Genomic DNA, 22,580 nt, shown 5'->3' on the forward strand with positions numbered 1-22,580 from the left:
TGTTTTCCGCTTTGTGTCACTAAATGGACGCAAAGAGGCACTGACCAAACATCAAACATCAAATCGAGACAAGTTGGGACTGAGAATGTAAATTCTTGGGTTCATACTGTCTGCACTGAAACATAAAAGTACATGTAAGGATCACTGTATGTTTAAATCTATTTGCATTTCTGTATCAACCCAACTTTTTCTGATTGAGTCTGTAGTTAATGTTTATGGCATGCACAGAATTGATTTTTTTTTCCCACTCCTTTTCTCCTGCTTAACTAGGTCCAGGTCATGGTGGCAGTAGATTAAGCAGCTCATCCCACATACCTATCAATGGCCAAGTTGTGTAACTCTTCCTGGGGGATCCCGAGGTGTTCCCAAGCCAGCTGGTAAATATAATCCCCCAAGTGTGTCCTGGGTCTTCCCCAGGGACACCTCCCATTTGGACATCCTGGAAGACCTCATTAGAGAGATAACCAGGCTCCACCTTATCGCCATCAAGATCGCCACCTTATCTGGAGCATTAGATCCTGGCAGAGCCACCATAGGCAAACTGGTCCCAGATGAGAAGACAGACAAAGACAATATTCAATAAGACCTGTTGTGATGGACAAACATAGGTGTAACGGAGGCCAGCAGGAGTTGCTGTGTATATGGTAGTCAATAGGCCTCACTCCCCCAACAGCCAAAGGATACGCTCGCCACTCAGGCAAGAGCTGGGTTAGGGTTAGGGGGCCAGGTCTACAAACGTGGGACTCGGTTGGGCTCAAACCAAAAAAGCAACTTGGTGTCACCTCCATGTGGGTTGACCTCCTGCAAGGAGAGTATGAAGGGTCGGGTGTTCTGTTTTTCGGGTAGTGAACAGCAGCAAATGTACACATGGACTGATACTCAGTTATGGTACTATGCCTTATACACGGTATATTTTGCAGTGTTAAATTAACACCGTAGCAGTTGCATATGGTTCCATTCTGTGTGTAGTGAGTTCAGAGTTCAGCATCTTTCTGCATTTGCAGTACTGATTTCAGTAGGTGCTCCTCTGATCATCTGCAGATCCTCTTCGGTCTCAAACCATACACCCATACACTCATTCTTCCAGACATACTTAGAAGTTTAAAGCTTTCCATAAAAATTGTTTGTAGTGCTGAAAAAAAAAAAGCAGTTTTTGCACCACTTCAAGCTGCCAAAAATAATAAGATCATTGCATCTCTGTTCCTCACAAATACCAACAAGAAGCTTCTTCCTTCAAAGGTCTGGTGCTGTAATTAGAGGCCACTGTGTGCCTGTACTCCACAGCAGACCTCAAAACCTTGTAAAGCAACCATGAGACGTTGTAATTTTGAAGCACGTGGCAGGACTGTCTTCAGCGTGCACAGTTAAAGTGCTGCAGCCACAGTGTTGGGCCTGTTAACATACCACAAAGCAACAGCTCCCAAACTGAAGCCTGGACCTCCTGGATGTTAGTCCAGGGGGATCCTCAGCAACATACGGGATGAATTCATTGCAGAATGACTTCATTATGTACTACAAAGGCTCAACTGTAGCAGAAAGGATGAACGCTAAATCAATCAAAACATATTTTCCAATGAGCTTCCCCCGGGAATCTTGGTTTACTGTGTGTGGTTCTTATTGAGAACACTATTTTTCCATAAAGTTCACGCTCTTGCACAATAAGCGTACGACAAATACAAACTTTATTTGAGAAGACAGAACATAATCCATTAGTTGTCACACAGATTAGCATTGAAGTGCTGCCCGCAGTCTTAAAGTATAACATTTCCAACAAGAATACAGACATTTATAAAGACAGATATACTGTTCCATTTAAAACTTTATATTAACAATGAATACTAAAGTATTCTGCAATACAGATACAGGCAATCACAGTATTTATTTACTTCCAATAATAAACTATACATTTATCGAGATTATACAACAGCACAGTACGCTTTGCATTTCAAACTGTCTCACGACTTTTAGCACCGAAACAGTAAAGAATTGTGCAAAGTTTGGTTGCTTAAAGCACAAAATTGAAACACATTTACACTCATGTAAACATTATTTGCGTTTGCCGAAACGTTCGTCTGCAGTGTGACAAAAGCTGCTTCCAGCTTTGTGTTTGGATCTTTAAAATCTACTTACCACAGATTGATATATAAAGGCTGTTCCAAATGTAACTTATTTATTGTTTGAATTCACCAAGTAAATAAAGAATGTAGATGTTGGTGGATTTGGCAAGAAATTAATCCTCATTCACTTTGTGAGCAGAAAGACTGAAACCCGTTACATTATGAAAATTGCTGTGACATTATAGAATTACTCAAAGTCTATTAAAAAAAAAATCTATTGTGGCATTAAATGGCCATCTTTTAAAAACAAATTTTTAGCTGGAGGTTAAGTCACCATACTTAAATATCGGGATGTGTCTCCCCTTGTGTGTGTTACCAAGAAATAAAGAGTTTGTGTGACATATAGAATCCAAATAACTTTATTTATTATTGCCAAGATTATATCCCTGATAATTACTAAAATTACTAATATTTCACCTACTCATATGATCAAGTACAAAGATAAATTAAAATACACTGTTATGTAAGGCAGGCCCTGGAGTCCAAAAAGATGGTATTTTTTATCTTGTGCACACAAAAAAAAGTTTGCTACACTATATCAGCAAGAATTTCATCACAGATAAAAACAGAACTTGGTTAACTAAGTTCCCTCCCTTTGAAAGGGCCGGACATGATAAGGAAGCACATTCCCGGAGGAGAGTAAATTAAGTTGTGCGCTAAGGATAATGGCTTGGCTGCACGGGTCAAAAATGTGTAACAATTTGCGCACAGGTTGTTGGCACAAGGTAATGTGCGTAAATAACACTAACGTGTGCACACCAGCAATTTTGGCACAAGATGTCTCGTGCGTAAAATATACAACTTGCGCGTGCAAAATAAGGATATGCAAAAAAACATGTTTTTAAATCATATTGCATATGATCATCACCGAGCGTGCAAAATAAAACAAAAGGATAAACATATTCTATGTGGTGCGCACATGATTTTTGGTATAAAACAGCATATTTAGGCACGCGGTGCTTTCTTAAGCGTACAATATAGCAATTTTGGTGCATGATGAGTTTTGCGCACACAATAACTTGGCGCATGGCCATAACTTAACGCACAAGATAAAATGTGTAATCTTTTTGGATTTCGTGCGCTCCAGAGTAAAAGTGATTCTGTGGGTTTTTAGAAGCTTTCAGAACTTCATGTACTCGTTTTTCAGGCGGCTCAGCCTCGTGCCGTGGCTGCGGATAATCAGAGACAGCAGCTCGTGCTTGTCCTTCAGCCCCAGAGAAATGTCCAAAGTCTCCTTGAGGACGTCCCGCGTGTGCACAATCATGTTGAGAAAGTCGTCGTTTAGCCGGTGCTCCTCCTTCAGCTCGCCATCCTGGCTCTGTTTGAATTTGACCTCCAGCTCCAGCAGGGATTTCTCGGAGTTTGTGAACGCCTCACTGATCTGAGCCGTCTCCCTCCTCAGGTATTTCCCGTAACCGTCCTCTCCGTCCAGGTCGTATGAGATGCTTTTCCCGATCCCCTCCAGGACACGCGCAGAGTCCTCGAGCTGCCGTTTGATGATGGTGAAATCATCCCTGATCACCGAATCCTGGTCCTCGTCGGACCGCACCTTCGGTCGTCGGTCATTTTGAAAAGCATCTGACATTTCTCCGGGTCGTCGTTTTCCTCGTAGTCCCCATCCGGCACAAAGTAATGATGAAAGGTACCGTTTGACATCTCGGGTACAGATGTCCGCGGTAGAAAGCTCCGCACAGGATATATCACCCATATTGGCCTCTCTTCATTGGCTTCCTGTTAATTCTAGAATAGAATTTAAAATTCTTCTTCTTACTTATAAGGTTTTGAATAATCAGGTCCCATCTTATCTTAGGGACCTCATAGTACCATATCACCCAATAGAGCACTTCGCTCTCAGACTGCAGGCTTACTTGTAGTTCCTAGGGTTTGTAAGAGTAGAATGGGAGGCAGAGCCTTCAGCTTTCAGGCTCCTCTCCTGTGGAACCAGCTCCCAATTCAGATCAGGGAGACAGACACCCTTCTACTTTTAAGATTAGGCTTAAAACTTTCCTTTTTGCTAAAGCTTATAGTTAGGGCTGGATCAGGTGACCCTGAACCATCCCTTAGTTATGCTGCTATAGACTTAGACTGCTGGGGGGTTCCCATGATGCACTGAGTGTTTCTTTCTCTTTTTGCTCTGTATGCACCACTCTGCATTTAATCATTAGTGATTGATCTCTGCTCCCCTCCACAGCATGTCTTTTTCCTGGTTCTCTCCCTCAGCCCCAACCAGTCCCAGCAGAAGACTGCCCCTCCCTGAGCCTGGTTCTGCTGGAGGTTTCTTCCTGTTAAAAGGGAGTTTTTCCTTCCCACTGTCGCCAAGTGCTTGCTCACAGGGGGTCGTTTTGACCGTTGGGGTTTTTACGTAATTATTGTATGGCCTTGCCTTACAATATAAAGCGCCTTGGGGCAACTGTTTGTTGTGATTTGGCGCTATATAAATAAAATTGATTTGATTTGATTTAAGAATATTGTGTTTGTGCTGTAAGTTAAGTGTATTTGCTTTATCAGCTGTTGAATGTTTGATGTAAGTTTATTGTATGTATTTCAGAGGTACATAATGTGTGTTGTAGGTTTATTATTGTACAGTGCATCCAGAAAGTATTCAGAGCTTCACTTTTCCCACATTTTATGTTACAGCCTTTTTTCAAATGGATGAAATTCATTTTTATCCTCAAATTCTACACTCAATACCCCATAATGACAATGTGATTTTTTTTTTTTTTTTTTTTTTTTTTTTTTTTTAGGGTTAGCGATTTTTGCACATGTACATGTACATAAGTATTCAAAGCCTTGAAGCTCAAAATTGAGCTCAGGTGCCTCCTGTTTCCACTGATCATCCTTGAGATGTTTCTAAGCTTAATGGTGTCCACCTGGGGTAAATTCAGTTGATTGGACATGATTGGAAAGACACACACCTGTCTACATATAAGGTCCCACAGTGTGCATGTCAGAGCACAAACCAAGCATGAAGTCAAAGGAATTGTCTGTAGGACCTCCAAGACAGGATGATCTCGAGGCCCAAATCTGGGGAAGGGTACAGCTGCTTTGAAGGTCCCAATTGAGCACAGTGGCCTCCATCATCCATAAGTGGATAGAGGTTCAGATCCACCAGGACTCTTGTTGACCCGCAAAATGTGAATCTGCTGCAAATCGTGAATTATCTGCAAACCATGAATTGCAAAACGCGAACACTCAAAAACAAACAACAAAAAAACTCACGAAACATGAATGCATATTTTGCAAAATGTGAATTTCTTCAGGATTTGTCTTACATTTGCACATATTCATGATTCATGGTCTTATGTTTCACATACCTCCAGGAACAACTCAGGAGAAAATCCACTTGTTGCCGATTACAGTGCAACATCATCATTTACAAATCGGTCCGATTTGCACCCCCCTCCAGACTTCCACAGCTCCCCCACCCTGACCATCAGGGTCGGATGATAATGATTATGATAATAATAATAACATAAATAATTATTGATTATATTGAGTGTCACTCGCTAAGTTGTGTTATTTATGAGTCTAATGTTTTCTATAAGGTGTATCTGTTCAGACAACTTTATTGATCCCAAAAAAGGGCAATTACGTTTACACTCCAATTACCTCAGAATACAGCAATTAATTCACAATTATTACTTGTTTACCGTAATAATGGAACACATCAAAATTAAAGACAACACATATACATATGACATTGTTTATGTGCACTAAACTTGATGCAGTCCGCCATCCGAATTGAGGCAAAGTGGGTGAAGACCACTGCAACTGGAGTTGCGCTGCCACTAGCTTGGGGGGAACGGGGTCTTGCCGCAGCTAAAAACCGCGCAACCCCCGGAGGGGAAAGGGGTGGTGTGAGCAGTGGCCGGGATGAGGTGTGTGATGGGGGAAGGAAGGGAGGTATAAAGAAAAAATGGAGCATCCCTTACCAAAAAATAGTACTGATAAGTATATAAAAAGTAAATTGCATGCTTCATCTCTGTCCATGTGTAAGTCTGTCAGTTTATCGTCTTTGTGGGTTGAGATAAGAAATGAGCCGAATAATCTCACCAAGGCCAAGGACATTCCTCTGGAGGAGAAAACGGGCAATTTGTCCTTCAGGCTTGTTCCACTTGAACAACCAGATCCCAATTATGAATTAAGAATATTCACCGGCCTCTGAATCTTCAACTTCAACTGCAAGGCACGATCTGCCTCAAAGATGTCATCCAATTTGCGTCTGAGTTCAAGAGTCATCGCAGTCTGAGAATGCACTGCCTTGCCAACCTCATTAATCATGATGGACAAGCGAGGGGCCGTGGTTCTTGATGCTGCTGTCTTGCCAATTTTCTGGGAGATCAGGGCAGCACATAAGCCAGAAAGTACCAGCCCTGCTACCATAAGACCAAAATGAATAAATCCTTGACGTCCTCAATGGGGAAAGGCACCAAGCATGCAATACGCCAAGACCCCCAGGAGTTGAGGACATAGCCCGCAGGATACATTCCATCTGGGCAGGTAGGATCCCCCGGTCCTGACCTCTTGTAGAAAAAATGGTGTCAGTAGTGTTTCAGAGACCAGCTGATCAATTCATGGGTAATCCAATAGTAGTCCATAGATCAGAATCCAATATAATCTTGAGGAATTCACAGTCTGTGAAGTAGAGACTTGAAGGTTAAGCAGAGAGCAGAGATAAGGGAGTGGAGGAGATGCAACCGCCCTCGCCATGAGTCCAAGCTGTTATGTATATGGCGTCATGTAATAATTGATATTGCTGATAGGTTCAGTCAAGACTAGATTTTTTTTCTCTTTGACTGTAAAAAGATGCACACTTTAGACTATTACCCAAGAATATAGTTAATACTGTTATGTGGACCGCCCGAAGAGGAGGTACTGCTGGCCAACGCCAGAGGGCGCCCTGCCTGTAGTCGGGTTTCAGGCACCAGAGGGCGGCAGTCACCACCCAGGAGCCAGGACTACCAGCTGTCAGTAATCATCATCACTGCACCATAAAGCCTGGAGGAGACACCACATCTCTGCTGAGATATCAGTTTACCACTCAGGTAATTCTCTCAGCCATTGTTTCTGTGCCGAATGCACATACCTTGTTTGTTCTGTAACTTTTGCAGGAGTACCTGGAACTCTACTTACAGCTGGAGCTGGGTTTGTGGACGGTGGGGGAGTGACGATCTTCACTCCTCATTCCACTTACGTTAAGTAGTAGTCAGGCTCTGCCGTTAACTGGTTCCAGAGTTGGAGGTGGAGGTGTTCCCTCCAAGTGGATAAACATTGTGAGTTGCTGACTGCTTACTGGGTGTCCACACACCCACCATTAACCTGTTTTTGTTCCTGCCAGCGTACCGGATCTGACAGCTGAAGTAGAGGCCACCTGGGGACTCGGGACTTGGTGGCTTCGGTGTACTGCAGGTCTTCGTTGGCGGCGGAATAGGCGTCTCCTACCCTCGGGCCTGCCACACGTCACCTGTTGTATTTTGTAATTGACTGTCAAAAAGCAGGTGTTCGACCTGTTGTGGACATTTGCCACAATAAATTGTATTTATTGGACTATCTATTGACCGTTCATTTGCGCCCCCTGTTGTGGGTCCATGTCATTACACTTCCCCAACAGGATATCTCGGCCAACGTCATGGATCCCGAGGGGCGTCAACCACCAGTTGAACAGCCAATGGAAGAGCAGGGTGCACAGGCGTCTGCAGGAGGCGTGATTGGTGAGTTGCAGCAAATCCTCACCGCCTTTACTGCTCGGTTGGATCTAATGACCGAGCAGAACGTCATCCTCAATCGTAGAATGGAGGCTCTCACCGCGCAGGTGGAAGCGCGCGCTCAGGGCGCTGCTGCAGCTCCTCCTCCTGCTGACCTGGTGTCGAATATAGACATTCCACTGGTCATTCAATGACCCCACCCACCTTCCCCTGAAGCATACATAAGTCCCCCAGAGCCGTACGGGGGTTGTGTGGAGATGTGCGCGGACTTTTTAATGCAGTGTTCGCTCGGTCTTTCACACGTCCCGTGATGTACGAGTCGGACGCCAGCAGGGGTGGCTTATGTAATTAATTTGCTCGAGGCGAGGCACGCGCCTGGGCTACGGCGCTCTGGGAGCAGAATTCACGGCTTCTTACCTCTTATACTGGGTTTGTGAGGGAGTTCAGAACAGTGTTTGATCACCCAAACAGAGGCGAGACTGCTTCTACGACACTGCTGTCAATGAGACAGGGGCGCCGGAGTGCAGCAGAGTATGCGGTCGACTTCCGCATAACGGCTGCAAGGTCTGGCTGGAATACCGCTGCACTCCGCGCCGCCTTCGTAAACGGACTGTCGTCAGTCCTGAAGGAGCATCTGGTGGCTAAGGATGAGCCGCGGGATTTAGATGGGCTTATAGATCTGGTTATACGGTTAGAAAACCGATTGAGTGGCTCTTCCTTCACCAGTGAGGGTACGGGCACTAGATGGCACCCTTCTTCCATTAATCACACACCAGACACAGCCCTTAACACTGATTGTGTCTGGGAATCACAGGGAGGAGATTGTGTTTTTTGTGACACCTTCTACCTCCAGAGTAATTTTGGGCTATCCATGGATTAGTAAACACAATCCCCGGATTGATTGGCCGTCTGGGGTTGTGGCTCAATGGAGCGAAACCTGCCACCGGGAGTGTTTACAATCCTCGGTTCCACCCGGTGTGACTGCTAAAGAGGAGGTTCGAGTCCCCCCCCCAATCTCATGACGGTGCCTGTTGAGTACCATGATCTTGATGACGTTTTCAGACGTTTTCTGGCACTCACTCTACCCCCGCATCGACCCGTACGATTGTGCCATTGATTTAATCCTGGGTGCTGAGTATCCGTCCATTTAAAATTCTTCTTCTTACTTATAAGGTTTTGAATAATCAGGTCCCTTCTTATCTTAGGGACCTCATAGTACCATATCACCCCAATAGAGCGCTTCGCTCTCAGACTGCAGGCTTACTTGTAGTTCCTAGGGTTTGTAAGAGTAGAATGGGAGGCAGAGCCTTCAGCTTTCAGGCTCCTCTCCTGTGGAACCAGCTCCCAATTCGGATCAGGGAGACAGACACCCTCTCTACTTTTAAGATTAGGCTTAAAACTTTCCTTTTTGCTAAAGCTTATAGTTAGGGCTGGATCAGGTGACCCTGAACCATCCCTTAGTTATGCTGCTATAGACTTAGACTGCTGGGGGGTTCCCATAATGCACTGAGTGTTTCTTTCTCTTTTTGCTCTGTATGCACCACTCTGCATTTAATCATTAGTGATTGATCTCTGCTCCCCTCCACAGCATGTCTTTTTCCTGGTTCTCTCCCTCAGCCCCAACCAGTCCCAGCAGAAGACTGCCCCTCCCTGAGCCTGGTTCTGCTGGAGGTTTCTTCCTGTTAAAAGGGAGTTTTTCCTTCCCACTGTCGCCAAGTGCTTGCTCACAGGGGTCGTTTTGACCTTTGGGGTTTTTACAGAATTATTGTATGGCCTTGCCTTACAATATAAAGCACCTTGGGGCAACTGTTTGTTGTGATTTGGCGCTGTATAAATAAAATTGAATTGAATTGAATTGAATTAAACTGTACAACCTCTCACACCCCGAGCGAGAATCAATGGAGACCTACATCCGGGACTCATTAGCTGCCGGGTTGATCCAGAACTCCACCTCCCCGATGGGTGCAGGTTTCTTTTTTGTGGGCAAGAAAGACAGTGGACTCCGTCCATGCATTGATTACAGAGGGCTGAACGAGATCACGGTTCGCAACCGATACCCGTTGCCCCTGTTGGATTCAGTGTTCACGCCCCTGCATGGAGCCAAAATATTCACTAAATTGGATCTGAGGAATGCGTATCACCTGGTTCGGATCCGGAAGGGAGACGAATGGAAGACGGCATTTAACACCCCCTTAGGTCACTTTGAGTACCTGGTCATGCCGTTCGGCCTCACCAATGCCCCGGCGACGTTCCAAGCATTAGTAAATGACGTCTTGCGGGACTTCCTGCATCGGTTCATCTTCATATACCTAGACGATATCCTCATCTTCTCCCCGGATCCTGAGACCCATGTTAGGCATATACGTCAGGTCCTGCAGCGGTTGTTGGAGAACTGGCTGTTTGTGAAGGGCGAGAAGTGCGAGTTCCACCGTACTTCTTTGTCCTTCCTGGGTTTCATAATCTCCTCCAACTCCGTCGCCCCTGATCCGGCCAAGGTAGCAGCGGTGAGAGATTGGCCCCAACCGGCAAGCCGTAGGAAGCTGCAACAGTTCCTCGGCTTCACTAATTTCTATCGGAGGTTTATCAAGGGCTATAGTCAGGTTGTTGGTCCCCTTACAGCCCTGACCTCCCCAAAAGTTCCCTTCACCTGGTCGGATCGGTGCGAAGCCACGTTTAGGGAGTTGAAACGCCGGTTCTCTACTGCGCCAGTTCTGATACAGCCTGATCCTAGCCGCCAGTTTGTTGTGGAAGTAGATGCCTCTGACTCAGGGATAGGAGCTGTGCTGTCCCAGAGCGGGGAGTCCGATAAGGTACTCCAACCCTGTGCCTATTTCTCCCGCAGGTTGACCCCAGCAGAGCGGAATTATGACGTCGGCAATCGGGAGCTCCTGGCGGTGAAGGAGGCCCTGGAGGAGTGGAGACACTTGTTGGAGGGAGCTGTGGTTCCGTTCACGGTCTTCACCGACCATCGGAACCTGGAGTATATCCGGACCGCTAAGGTCTGAACCCCAGGCAAGTCCGTTGGTCTCTTTTTTTGGCTGTTTTGACTTTAGGATCACCTATCGCCCCGGGACTAAGAACCAGCGGTCGGACGCACTGTCCCGGGTGCATGAAGAGGAAGTCAGAGCAGAGCTGTCGGATCCACCAGAAAACATCATCCCGGAGTCCACTATCGTCGCCACACTGACGTGGGACGTGGAGAACATCACCCGGACCCCGGCGGTGGACCACCTAACCGTTTGTACATCCCACCAGATGCTAGGACTGCAGTTTTGGACTTCTGCCATGGTTCCAGGCTCGCCTGCCATCCAGGGGTGCGGAGGACTGTGGCAGTTGTCCGGCAGCGGTTCTGGTGGGCGTCTTTGGAAGCCGATGTCCGGGAATATGTCCGGGCCTGTACCACCTGTGCCAGGGGCAAGGCAGTCCACCAACCGGAGAAGGGACTCCTCCAGCCGCTGCCTGTGCCTCATCGCCCCTGGTCCCATATCGGCCTGGACTTCGTCATGGGTCTCCCTGCGTCCCAGGGTATGACAACCATCCTGATGATAGTGGACCGGTTCTCCAAGGTGGCCCACGTCGTGGCCCTCCCGAAGCTCCCGTCGGCCCAGGAGACTGCTGACCTCCTGGTCCACCACATCATATGTTTGCATGGTATCCCTACGAACATCATCTCGGATCGTGGTCCTCAGTTCTCCTCCCAGGTCTGGAGGAGTTTCTGCAGGGAACGGGGGGCCACCGTGAGCCTTTTGTCCGGGTACCACCCACAGACCAACGGACAAGCAGAGCGGGCTAATCAAGAGCTGGAACAGGCCCTGCGGTGTATGACCTCCGCGCACCCGACAGCCTGGAGTCAACATCTGGCCTGGATCGAGTACGCTCATAACAGTCAAGTTTCAACAGCAACCGGCCTCTCCCCATTTGAAGTGTGTTTGGGGTACCAGCCCCCATTGTTTCCGGCTGTGGAGGGAGAGGTCGGGGTTCCCTCAGTCCAGGCCCACCTCAGGAGGTGCCGTCGGGTGTGGCGTACAGCCCGCTCTGACCCTGCTGAAAGCCCGGACGAGGGCGAAGAGCCATGCAGACCGCCGACGTGACCCGGCCCCGGAATATCAGCCCGGGCAGGAGGTCTGGCTGTCAACAAAAAACATTCCTCTCAACACGGAGTCGCAAAAACTGATGGACAGGTATATTCAATCAATCAATCAATTTTTTTATATAGCGCCAAATCACAACAAACAGTTGCCCCAAGGCGCTTTATATTGTAAGGCAAGGCCATACAATAATTATGTAAAACCCCAACGGTCAAAATGACCCCCTGTGAGCAAGCACTTGGCTACAGTGGAAGGAAAACCTCCCTTTTAACAGGAAGAAACCTCCAGCAGAACCAGGCTCAGGGAGGGGCAGTCTTCTGCTGGGACTGGTTGGGGCTGAGGGAGAGAACCAGGAAAAAGACATGCTGTGGAGGGGAGCAGAGATCGATCACTAATGATTAAATGCAGAGTGGTGCATACAGAGCAAAAAGAGAAAGAAACAGTGCATCATGGGAACCCCCCAGCAGTCTACGTCTATAGCAGCATAACTAAGGGATGGTTCAGGGTCACCTGATCCAGCCCTAACTATAAGCTTTAGCAAAAAGGAAAGTTTTAAGCCTAATCTTAAAAGTAGAGAGGGTGTCTGTCTCCCTGATCTGAATTGGGAGCTGGTTCCACAGGAGAGGAGCCTGAAAGCTGAAGGCTCTGCCTCCCATTCTACTCTTACAAACCCTAGGAACTACAAGTAAGCCTGCAGTCTGAGAGCGAAGCGCTCTATTGGGGTGATATGGTACTACGAGGTCCCTAAGATAAGATGGGACCTGATTATTCAAAACCTTATAAGTAAGAAGAAGAATTTTAAATTCTATTCTAGAATTAACAGGAAGCAATGAAGAGAGGCCAATATGGGTGAGATATGCTCTCTCCTTCTAGTCCCCGTCAGTACTCTAGCTGCAGCATTTTGAATTAACTGAAGGCTTTTTAGGGAACTTTTAGGACAACCTGATAATAATGAATTACAATAGTCCAGCCTAGAGGAAATAAATGCATGAATTAGTTTTTCAGCATCACTCTGAGACAAGACCTTTCTGATTTTAGAGATATTGCGTAAATGCAAAAAAGCAGTCCTACATATTTGTTTAATATGCGCTTTGAATGACATATCCTGATCAAAAATGACTCCAAGATTTCTCACAGTATTACTAGAGGTCAGGGTAATGCCATCCAGAGTAAGGATCTGGTTAGACACCATGTTTCTAAGATTTGTGGGGCCAAGTACAATAACTTCAGTTTTATCTGAGTTTAAAAGCAGGAAATTAGAGGTCATCCATGTCTTTATGTCTGTAAGACAATCCTGCAGTTTAGCTAATTGGTGTGTGTCCTCTGGCTTCATGGATAGATAAAGCTGGGTATCATCTGCGTAACAATGAAAATTTAAGCAATACCGTCTAATAATACTGCCTAAGGGAAGCATGTATAAAGTGAATAAAATTGGTCCTAGCACAGAACCTTGTGGAACTCCATAATTAACTTTAGTCTGTGAAGAAGATTCCCCATTTACATGAACAAATTGTAATCTATTAGACAAATATGATTCAAACCTATGGCATGCTCTAATCTCTGTAATAAAATTTTATGGTCAACAGTATCAAAAGCAGCACTGAGGTCTAACAGAACAAGCACAGAGATGAGTCCACTGTCCGAGGCCATAAGAAGATCATTTGTAACCTTCACTAATGCTGTTTCTGTACTATGATGAATTCTAAAACCTGACTGAAACTCTTCAAATAGACCATTCCTCTGCAGATGATCAGTTAGCTGTTTTACAACTACCCTTTCAAGAATTTTTGAGAGAAAAGGAAGGTTGGAGATTGGCCTATAATTAGCTAAGATAGCTGGGTCAAGTGATGGCTTTTTAAGTAATGGTTTAATTACTGCCACCTTAAAAGCCTGTGGTACATAGCCAACTAACAAAGATAGATTGATCATATTTAAGATCGAAGCATTAAATAATGGTAGGGCTTCCTTGAGCAGCCTGGTAGGAATGGGGTCTAATAAACATGTTGATGGTTTGGATGAAGTAACTAATGAAAATAACTCAGACAGAACAATCGGAGAGAAAGAGTCTAACCAAATACCGGCATCACTGAAAGCAGCCAAAGATAACGATACGTCTTTGGGATGGTTATGAGTAATTTTTTCTCTAATAGTTAAAATTTTGTTAGCAAAGAAAGTCATGAAGTCATTACTAGTTAAAGTTAATGGAATACTCAGCTCAATAGAGCTCTGACTCTGTCAGCCTGGCTACAGTGCTGAAAAGAAACCTGGGGTTGTTCTTATTTTCTTCAATTAGTGATGAGTAGAAAGATGTCCTAGCTTTACGGAGGGCTTTTTTTATAGAGCAACAGACTCTTTTTCCAGGCTAAGTGAAGATCTTCTAAATGAGTGAGACGCCATTTCCTCTCCAACTTACGGGTTATCTGCTTTAAGCTACAAGTTTGTGAGTTATACCACGGAGTCAGACACTTCTGATTTAAAGCTCTCTTTTTCAGAGGAGCTACAGCATCCAAAGTTGTCTTCAATGAGGATGTAAAAGTATTGACGAGATACTCTATCTCCCTTACAGAGTTTAGGTAGCTACTCTGCACTGTGTTGGTATATGGCATTAGAGAACATAAAGAAGGAATCATATCCTTAAACCTAGTTACAGCGCTTTCTGAAAGACTTCTAGTGTAATGAAACTTATTCCCCACTGCTGGGTAGTCCATCAGAGTAAATGTAAATGTTATTAAGAAATGATCAGACAGAAGGGAGTTTTCAGGGAATACTGTTAAGTCTTCTATTTCCATACCATAAGTCAGAACAAGATCTAAGATATGATTAAAGTGGTGGGTGGTCTCATTTACTTTTTGAGCAAAGCCAATAGAGTCTAATAATAGATTAAATGCAGTGTTGAGGCTGTCATTCTCAGCATCTGTGTGGATGTTAAAATCGCCCACTATAATTATCTTATCTGAGCTAAGCACTAAGTCAGATAAAAGGTCTGAAAATTCACAGAGAAACTCACAGTAACGACCAGGTGGATGATAGATAATAACAAATAAAACTGGTTTTTGGGACTTCCAATTTGGATGGACAAGACTAAGAGACAAGCTTTCAAATGAATTAAAGCTCTGTCTGGGTTTTTGATTAATTAATAAGCTGGAATGGAAGATTGCTGCTAATCCTCCGCCCCGGCCCGTGCTACAAGCATTCTGACAGTTAGTGTGACTCGGGGGTGTTGACTCATTTAAACTAACATATTCATCCTGCTGTAACCAGGTTTCTGTTAGGCAGAATAAATCAATATGTTGATCAATTATTATATCATTTACCAACAGGGACTTAGAAGAGAGAGACCTAATGTTTAATAGACCACATTTAACTGTTTTAGTCTGTGGTGCAGTTGAAGGTGCTATATTATTTTTTCTTTTTGAATTTTTATGCTTAAATAGATTTTTGCTGGTTATTGGTAGTCTGGGAGCAGGCACCGTCTCTACGGGGATGGGGTAATGAGGGGATGGCAGGGGGAGAGAAGCTGCAGAGAGGTGTGTAAGACTACTATTGGTCCTTACAAGATCGCCAAAGTCATCAGTCCAGCCGCAGTGAAGCTGAAACTCCCAGCTTCACTGCGGATCCATCCTGTTTTTCATGTCTCCAAGATCAAACCATACCACACCTCGGACCTTTGCACCCCCGGACCTGCGTCGCCTCCTGCCCGCATCATCGACGGCGAGCCTGCGTGGACTGTCCGCAGGCTCCTGGATGTTCGCCGGAGGGGTCGGGGTCTCCAATATCTGGTGGACTGGGAGGGTTATGGACCTGAAGAACGCTCCTGGGTGAAGAGGAGCTTCATCCTGGACCCGGCCCTCCTGGCCGAGTTCTACCAGCGACACCCCGACAAGCCAGGTCGGGCGCCAGGAGGCGCCAGTTGAGGGGGGGGTCCTGTTATGTGGACCGCCCGAAGAGGAGGTACTGCTGGCCAACGCCAGAGGGCGCCCTGCCTGTAGTCGGGTTTCAGGCATCAGAGGGCGCAGTCACCACCCAGGAGCCAGGACTACCAGCTGTCAGTAATCATCATCACTACACCATAAAAGCCTGGACACCACATCTCTGCCGAGATATCAGTTTACCACTCAGGTAATTCTCTCAGCTGTTGTTTCTGTGCCGAACGCACATACCTTGTTTGTTCTGAACTTTTTGCAGGAGTATCTGGAACTCTACTTACAGCTGGAGCTGGGTTTGTGGACGGTGGGGGAGTGACAATCTTCACTCCTCATTCCACTTACGTTAAGTAGTAGTTCAGGCTCTGCCGTTAACTGGTTCCAGAGTTGGAGGTGGAGGTGTTCCCTCCAAGTGGATAAACGTGAGTTGCTGACTGCTTACTGGGTGTCCACACACCCACCATTAACCTGTTTTTGTTCCTGCCAGCAGTACCGGATCTGACAGCTGAAGTAGAGGCCACCTGGGGACTCGGGACTAGGTGGCTTCGGTGTACTGCAGGTCTTCGTTGGCGGCGGAACCTTGTGGGCCCCGGCTCTTCTCTGGATAGGCGTCTCCTACCCTCGGGCCTGCCCACACGTCACCTGTTGTATTTTGTAATTGACTGTCAAAAAGCAGTATTCGACCTGTTGTGCACATTTGCCACAATAAATTGTATTTATTGGACTATCTATTGACCGTTCATTTGCGCCCTCTGTTGTGGGTCCGTGTCATTACACTTCCCCAACAAATACACGATAATGCATTTCTGCTAAAATATATTTACAGTCAATTTCTTCAAAGCCCACAATGGATTTTTATTGTGTTAGATTTAACTATTTATAAATACTCATTGTATGAATGTTTTAGTTTCTTCAAAACATTGCTGAATAGTTTTTAAAGAATATAAAGTTCACATTAAACAAAAATAATGCACATTTGAACATAATTATATTTTATATAAGAATAAATTATATTTTGTGCAGCTATTGCTTGGAATGATATATCACATAGTGAATTTAAGCCCGCCAATACGTTGAAAAATATGGATATGACCACCATATTAATAGTAAGATTGAGAGAAAATTATACTTTGCAAATGCCATTTTTTGTGCAAAATTTTTTAAAAATATACATACAATAACAACTATAAACAGCAGTGTGCAGGTAATATGAATGTACAGCTGATGATTGGTGATATGTCCACTTAACAGAACATAGGCTGAACTGTAAATGTGCAATTATAGTTCATGAAAATTAAGATTGCATTGACACAGATCTTTTGGTTAGTGACACCCCCAACCCATTTTTTTTTTTTTTTTTTTGTGGACATAGGGTTTGCAATCAAGATTTCTTGAAGTAACTGACCTGTGAATTACTTAAACCATCTCCTCCCCTAACCCTAACCCCCACCAGTCACCCCACATTTCTTGCCCCCTCACAAAAACCACCCCATTTTCGTGCCCCCATCACAAACCCAAGCAGACTGGATCTGGAGGAGCTGGAACATTTTCACCAATGCACGTTGCGCTCACATTTAGCCATCTGTTGGCAAGATATGTATTTGATGTAGTCTCAACTTTCGATGGGCAGGTCACAGAGTCCGCGTGCGCAACTGCAGACGACTCAAATGTGTTTTCTTTTTCAAACCTGCTGATGGCAAACAAACTCAAGGCATTCAGAGAATGTGCTACAAGGAGAATCTCAAGCACTATCTACAGGTTTATAATCTATCAAACACTTCAATGCCAAGTAACCACAAGCTGGCCACGGCCCAGGAACGCCCATCAAGCCACAAACACTGACTGCTTGTCTCCAATGCTACGCTGGAATCATCATCACTGCAGAGACGATGGACAACAACCTTCTCTTCTGCTCTGCAGGACGTCTTTGCTTCTTCACATTTATGTTGCACTTTTACTGCAGACTGTTTCTCTGTAATGATTCATTGAGTGCACATCTGTCCTGAGAGTTCTCCTCCTGATGTAAAGGTCCAAACTAATTCAAAATTTAAGCGAATTGATCAATATCAAATGGTGTGCATGCAGGTTTGCTTTCACTGAAATTCTATATTTACCTCCACTTGTTTTTCACCTACTTTATGTGCAGGTTTAGTCCAAATGTGTTCAGCTGACATCTGAGAAGCAGCATGACTGTAAAAGAACGTGTTTCCGCTTTGTGTCACTAAATGACGCAAAGAGGCACTGACCAAACATCAAACATCAAATCGAGACAAGTTGGGACTGAGAATGTAAATATCTTGGGTTCATACTGTCTGCACTGAAACATAAAAAGTACATGTAAGGATCACTGTATGTTTAAATCTATTTGCATTTTCTGTATCAACCCAACTTTTTCTGATTTGAGTTGTAAGTTAATGTTTATGGCATGCACAGAATTGATTTTTTTTCCCACTCCTTTTCTCCTGCTTAACTAGGTCCAGGTCATGGTGGCAGTAGATTAAGCAGCTCATCCCACATATCCCTATCAATGGCCAAGTTGTGTAACTCTTCCTGGGGGATCCCGAGGTGTTCCCAAGCCAGCTGGTAAATATAATCCCCCAAGTGTGTCCTGGGTCTTCCCCAGGGACACCTCCCATTTGGACATCCTGGAAGACCTCATTAGAGAGATAACCAGGCTCCACCTTATCGCCATCAAGATCGCCACCTTATCTGGAGCATTAGATCCTGGCAGAGCCACCATAGGCAAACTGGTCCCAGATGAGAAGACAGACAAAGACAATATTCAATAAGACCTGTTGTGATGGACAAACATAGGTGTAACGGAGGCCAGCAGGAGTTGCTGTGTATATGGTAGTCAATAGGCCTCACTCCCCCAACAGCCAAAGGATACGCTCGCCACTCAGGCAAGAGCTGGGTTAGGGTTAGGGGGCCAGGTCTACAAACGTGGGACTCGGTTGGGCTCAAACCAAAAAAGCAACTTGGTGTCACCTCCATGTGGGTTGACCTCCTGCAAGGAGAGTATGAAGGGTCGGGTGTTCTGTTTTTCGGGTAGTGAACAGCAGCAAATGTACACATGGACTGATACTCAGTTATGGTACTATGCCTTATACACGGTATATTTTGCAGTGTTAAATTAACACCGTAGCAGTTGCATATGGTTCCATTCTGTGTGTAGTGAGTTCAGAGTTCAGCATCTTTCTGCATTTGCAGTACTGATTTCAGTAGGTGCTCCTCTGATTCATCTGCAGATCCTCTTCGGTCTCAAACCATACACCCATACACTCATTCTTCCAGACATACTTAGAAGTTTAAAGCTTTCCATAAAAATTGTTTGTAGTGCTGAAAAAAAAAAAAGCAGTTTTTGCACCACTTCAAGCTGCCAAAAATAATAAGATCATTGCATCTCTGTTCCTCACAAATACCAACAAGAAGCTTCTTCCTTCAAAGGTCTGGTGCTGTAATTAGAGGCCACTGTGTGCCTGTACTCCACAGCAGACCTCAAAACCTTGTAAAGCAACCATGAGACGTTGTAATTTTGAAGCACGTGGCAGGACTGTCTTCAGCGTGCACAGTTAAAGTGCTGCAGCCACAGTGTTGGGCCTGTTAACATACCACAAAGCAACAGCTCCCAAACTGAAGCCTGGACCTCCTGGATGTTAGTCCAGGGGGATCCTCAGCAACATACGGGATGAATTCATTGCAGAATGACTTCATTATGTACTACAAAGGCTCAACTGTAGCAGAAAGGATGAACGCTAAAATCAATCAAAACATATTTTCCAATGAGCTTCCCCCGGGAATCTTGGTTTACTGTGTGTGGTTCTTATTGAGAACACTATTTTTCCATAAAGTTCACGCTCTTGCACAATAAGCGTACGACAAATACAAACTCTTTATTTGAGAAGACAGAACATAATCCATTAGTTGTCACACAGATTAGCATTGAAGTGCTGCCCGCAGTCTTAAAGTATAACATTTCCAACAAGAATACAGACATTTATAAAGACAGATATACTGTTCCATTTAAAACTTTATATTAACAATGAATACTAAAGTATTCTGCAATACAGATACAGGCAATCACAGTATTTATTTACTTCCAATAATAAACTATACATTTATCGAGATTATACAACAGCACAGTACGCTTTGCATTTCAAACTGTCTCACGACTTTTAGCACCGAAACAGTAAAGAATTGTGCAAAGTTTGGTTGCTTAAAGCACAAAATTGAAACACATTTACACTCATGTAAACATTATTTGCGTTTGCCGAAACGTTCGTCTGCAGTGTGACAAAAGCTGCTTCCAGCTTTGTGTTTGGATCTTTAAAATCTGCTTTACCACAGATTGATATATAAAGGCTGTTCCAAATGTAACTTATTTATTGTTTGAATTCACCAAGTAAATAAAGAATGTAGATGTTGGTGGATTTGGCAAGAAAATTAATCCTCATTCACTTTGTGAGCAGAAAGACTGAAACCCGTTACATTATGAAAATTGCTGTGACATTATAGAATTACTCAAAGTCTATTAAAAAAAAAATCTATTGTGGCATTAAATGGCCATCTTTTAAAAACAAATTTTTAGCTGGAGGTTAAGTCACCATACTTAAATATCGGGATGTGTCTCCCCTTGTGTGTGTTACCAAGAAATAAAGAGTTTGTGTGACATATAGAATCCAAATAACTTTATTTATTTATTGCCAAGATTATATCCCTGATATAATTACTAAAATTACTAATATTTCACCTACTCATATGATCAAGTACAAAGATAAATTAAAATACACTGTTATGTAAGGCAGGCCCTGGAGTCCAAAAAGATGGTATTTTTTATCTTGTGCACACACAAAAAAAAGTTTGCTACACTATATCAGCAAGAATTTCATCACAGATAAAAACAGAACTTGGTTAACTAAGTTCCCTCCCTTTGAAAGGGCCGGACATGATAAGGAAGCACATTCCCGGAGGAGAGTAAATTAAGTTGTGCGCTAAGGATAATGGCTTGGCTGCACGGGTCAAAAATGTGTAACAATTTGCGCACAGGTTGTTGGCACAAGGTAATGTGCGTAAATAACACTAACGTGTGCACACCAGCAATTTTGGCACAAGATGTCTCGTGCGTAAAATATACAACTTGCGCGTGCAAAATAAGGATATGCAAAAAACATGTTTTTAAATCATATTGCATATGATCATCACCGAGCGTGCAAAATAAAACAAAAGGATAAACATATTCTATGTGGTGCGCACATGATTTTTGGTATAAAACAGCATATTTAGGCACGCGGTGCTTTCTTAAGCGTACAATATAGCAATTTTGGTGCATGATGAGTTTTGCGCACACAATAACTTGGCGCATGGCCATAACTTAACGCACAAGATAAAATGTGTAATCTTTTTGGATTTCGTGCGCTCCAGAGTAAAAGTGATTCTGTGGGTTTTTAGAAGCTTTCAGAACTTCATGTACTCGTTTTTCAGGCGGCTCAGCCTCGTGCCGTGGCTGCGGATAATCAGAGACAGCAGCTCGTGCTTGTCCTTCAGCCCCAGAGAAATGTCCAAAGTCTCCTTGAGGACGTCCCGCGTGTGCACAATCATGTTGAGAAAGTCGTCGTTTAGCCGGTGCTCCTCCTTCAGCTCGCCATCCTGGCTCTGTTTGAATTTGACCTCCAGCTCCAGCAGGGATTTCTCGGAGTTTGTGAACGCCTCACTGATCTGAGCCGTCTCCCTCCTCAGGTATTTCCCGTAACCGTCCTCTCCGTCCAGGTCGTATGAGATGCTTTTCCCGATCCCCTCCAGGACACGCGCAGAGTCCTCGAGCTGCCGTTTGATGATGGTGAAATCATCCCTGATCACCGAATCCTGGTCCTCGTCGAGACCGCACCTTCGGTCGTCGGTCATTTTGAAAAGCATCTGACATTTCTCCGGGTCGTCGTTTTCCTCGTAGTCCCCATCCGGCACAAAGTAATGATGAAAGGTACCGTTTGACATCTCCGGGTACAGATGTCCGCGGTAGAAAGCTCCGCACAGCGGGAACATCCCCGCGCACAGCAGCAAGTGAAGAAAAGCCATGATGTCTGAACTCACCGGCACGGGCAGAAAAACACCAGCCCCCTGACTTTATTTAGCTCACAGTTGAAGCCTGTTATTTAACTCCAACCCCGCGCAGAAACATTTCAAGCACGTCTCAGCGGCCGGTGAGCGCAGGCTTTGTTTGCGTCCTCCACAAAATCCACTGCGTAAAAGCAGTGCCAAAGATGGCACAACCTTGGAATGCGCTCCTGTTACTGAAGCCTCCCGGCTTCCATCACTGCTTCTGGGCAGGAAAAGTTTTGAATAAAAGTTTGTTTCCAACGTGTCGACCGCCCCTGACTTCACTTTGTGCCTCAAACGCAACATCTGGATGTCTCAAGCGCCGCGCGTCGGTTTTGACTAATAATACCTCTGCGCTCTCAAATTACAGCCTCTCCGTCACCGACAGGCAACTTTCATATGGCCCAGGATAGCAGCGAGGGTGGAACCAGGGAAATCAAACAGAATGACCGTGAAAAAAGGGCAAGAATGTCGCTGAATTAATTCTGGCAACAAAATAAAAGTTTGCTATTTGATGCCACACAACGTTAATTGACTTTAAACAGCTAATCCTGTTGACTTTTTGGGTTTTCATTGTTGTTCTGCTGGAAGATTTAACAGTTTCACTCATGGCCAAAAAGGAAACTTGAAAATAATAGGGGAGACCGGGGACAC

General features: G+C 44.7%; 2 protein-coding genes across 2 annotated transcripts; both read right to left on the bottom strand.

Moving 5' to 3' along the window:
* Window positions 1–2,236: 2,236 nt before the first annotated feature.
* LOC117501600 (fin bud initiation factor-like) lies at window positions 2,237–11,472 on the bottom strand. The gene is given in 3 exon segments (XM_034160516.1): window positions 2,237–3,660; window positions 3,663–3,773; window positions 11,443–11,472. Coding segments are annotated over 3 exon segments (564 nt in total). The 3' UTR covers window positions 2,237–3,237.
* An 8,239-nt stretch (window positions 11,473–19,711) lies between these two features.
* On the bottom strand, window positions 19,712–22,300 carry LOC117522294 (fin bud initiation factor-like). The gene has a single exon (XM_034183691.1). The coding sequence runs from the start codon at window positions 21,903–21,905 to the stop codon at window positions 21,288–21,290; it is 618 nt and encodes a 205-aa protein (XP_034039582.1). The 5' UTR covers window positions 21,906–22,300; the 3' UTR covers window positions 19,712–21,287.
* Window positions 22,301–22,580: the final 280 nt, after the last annotated feature.

The sequence above is a fragment of the Thalassophryne amazonica genome, chromosome 2 (assembly GCF_902500255.1).
Source record: "Thalassophryne amazonica chromosome 2, fThaAma1.1, whole genome shotgun sequence".
Classification (NCBI taxonomy): domain Eukaryota; kingdom Metazoa; phylum Chordata; class Actinopteri; order Batrachoidiformes; family Batrachoididae; genus Thalassophryne; species Thalassophryne amazonica.

What these genes read in the sequence shown, in the direction of transcription:
- LOC117522294 (XM_034183691.1), bottom strand. Translation starts at nt 21,905, where the DNA reads ATGGCTTTTCTTCACTTGCTGCTGTGCGCGGGGATGTTCCCGCTGTGC.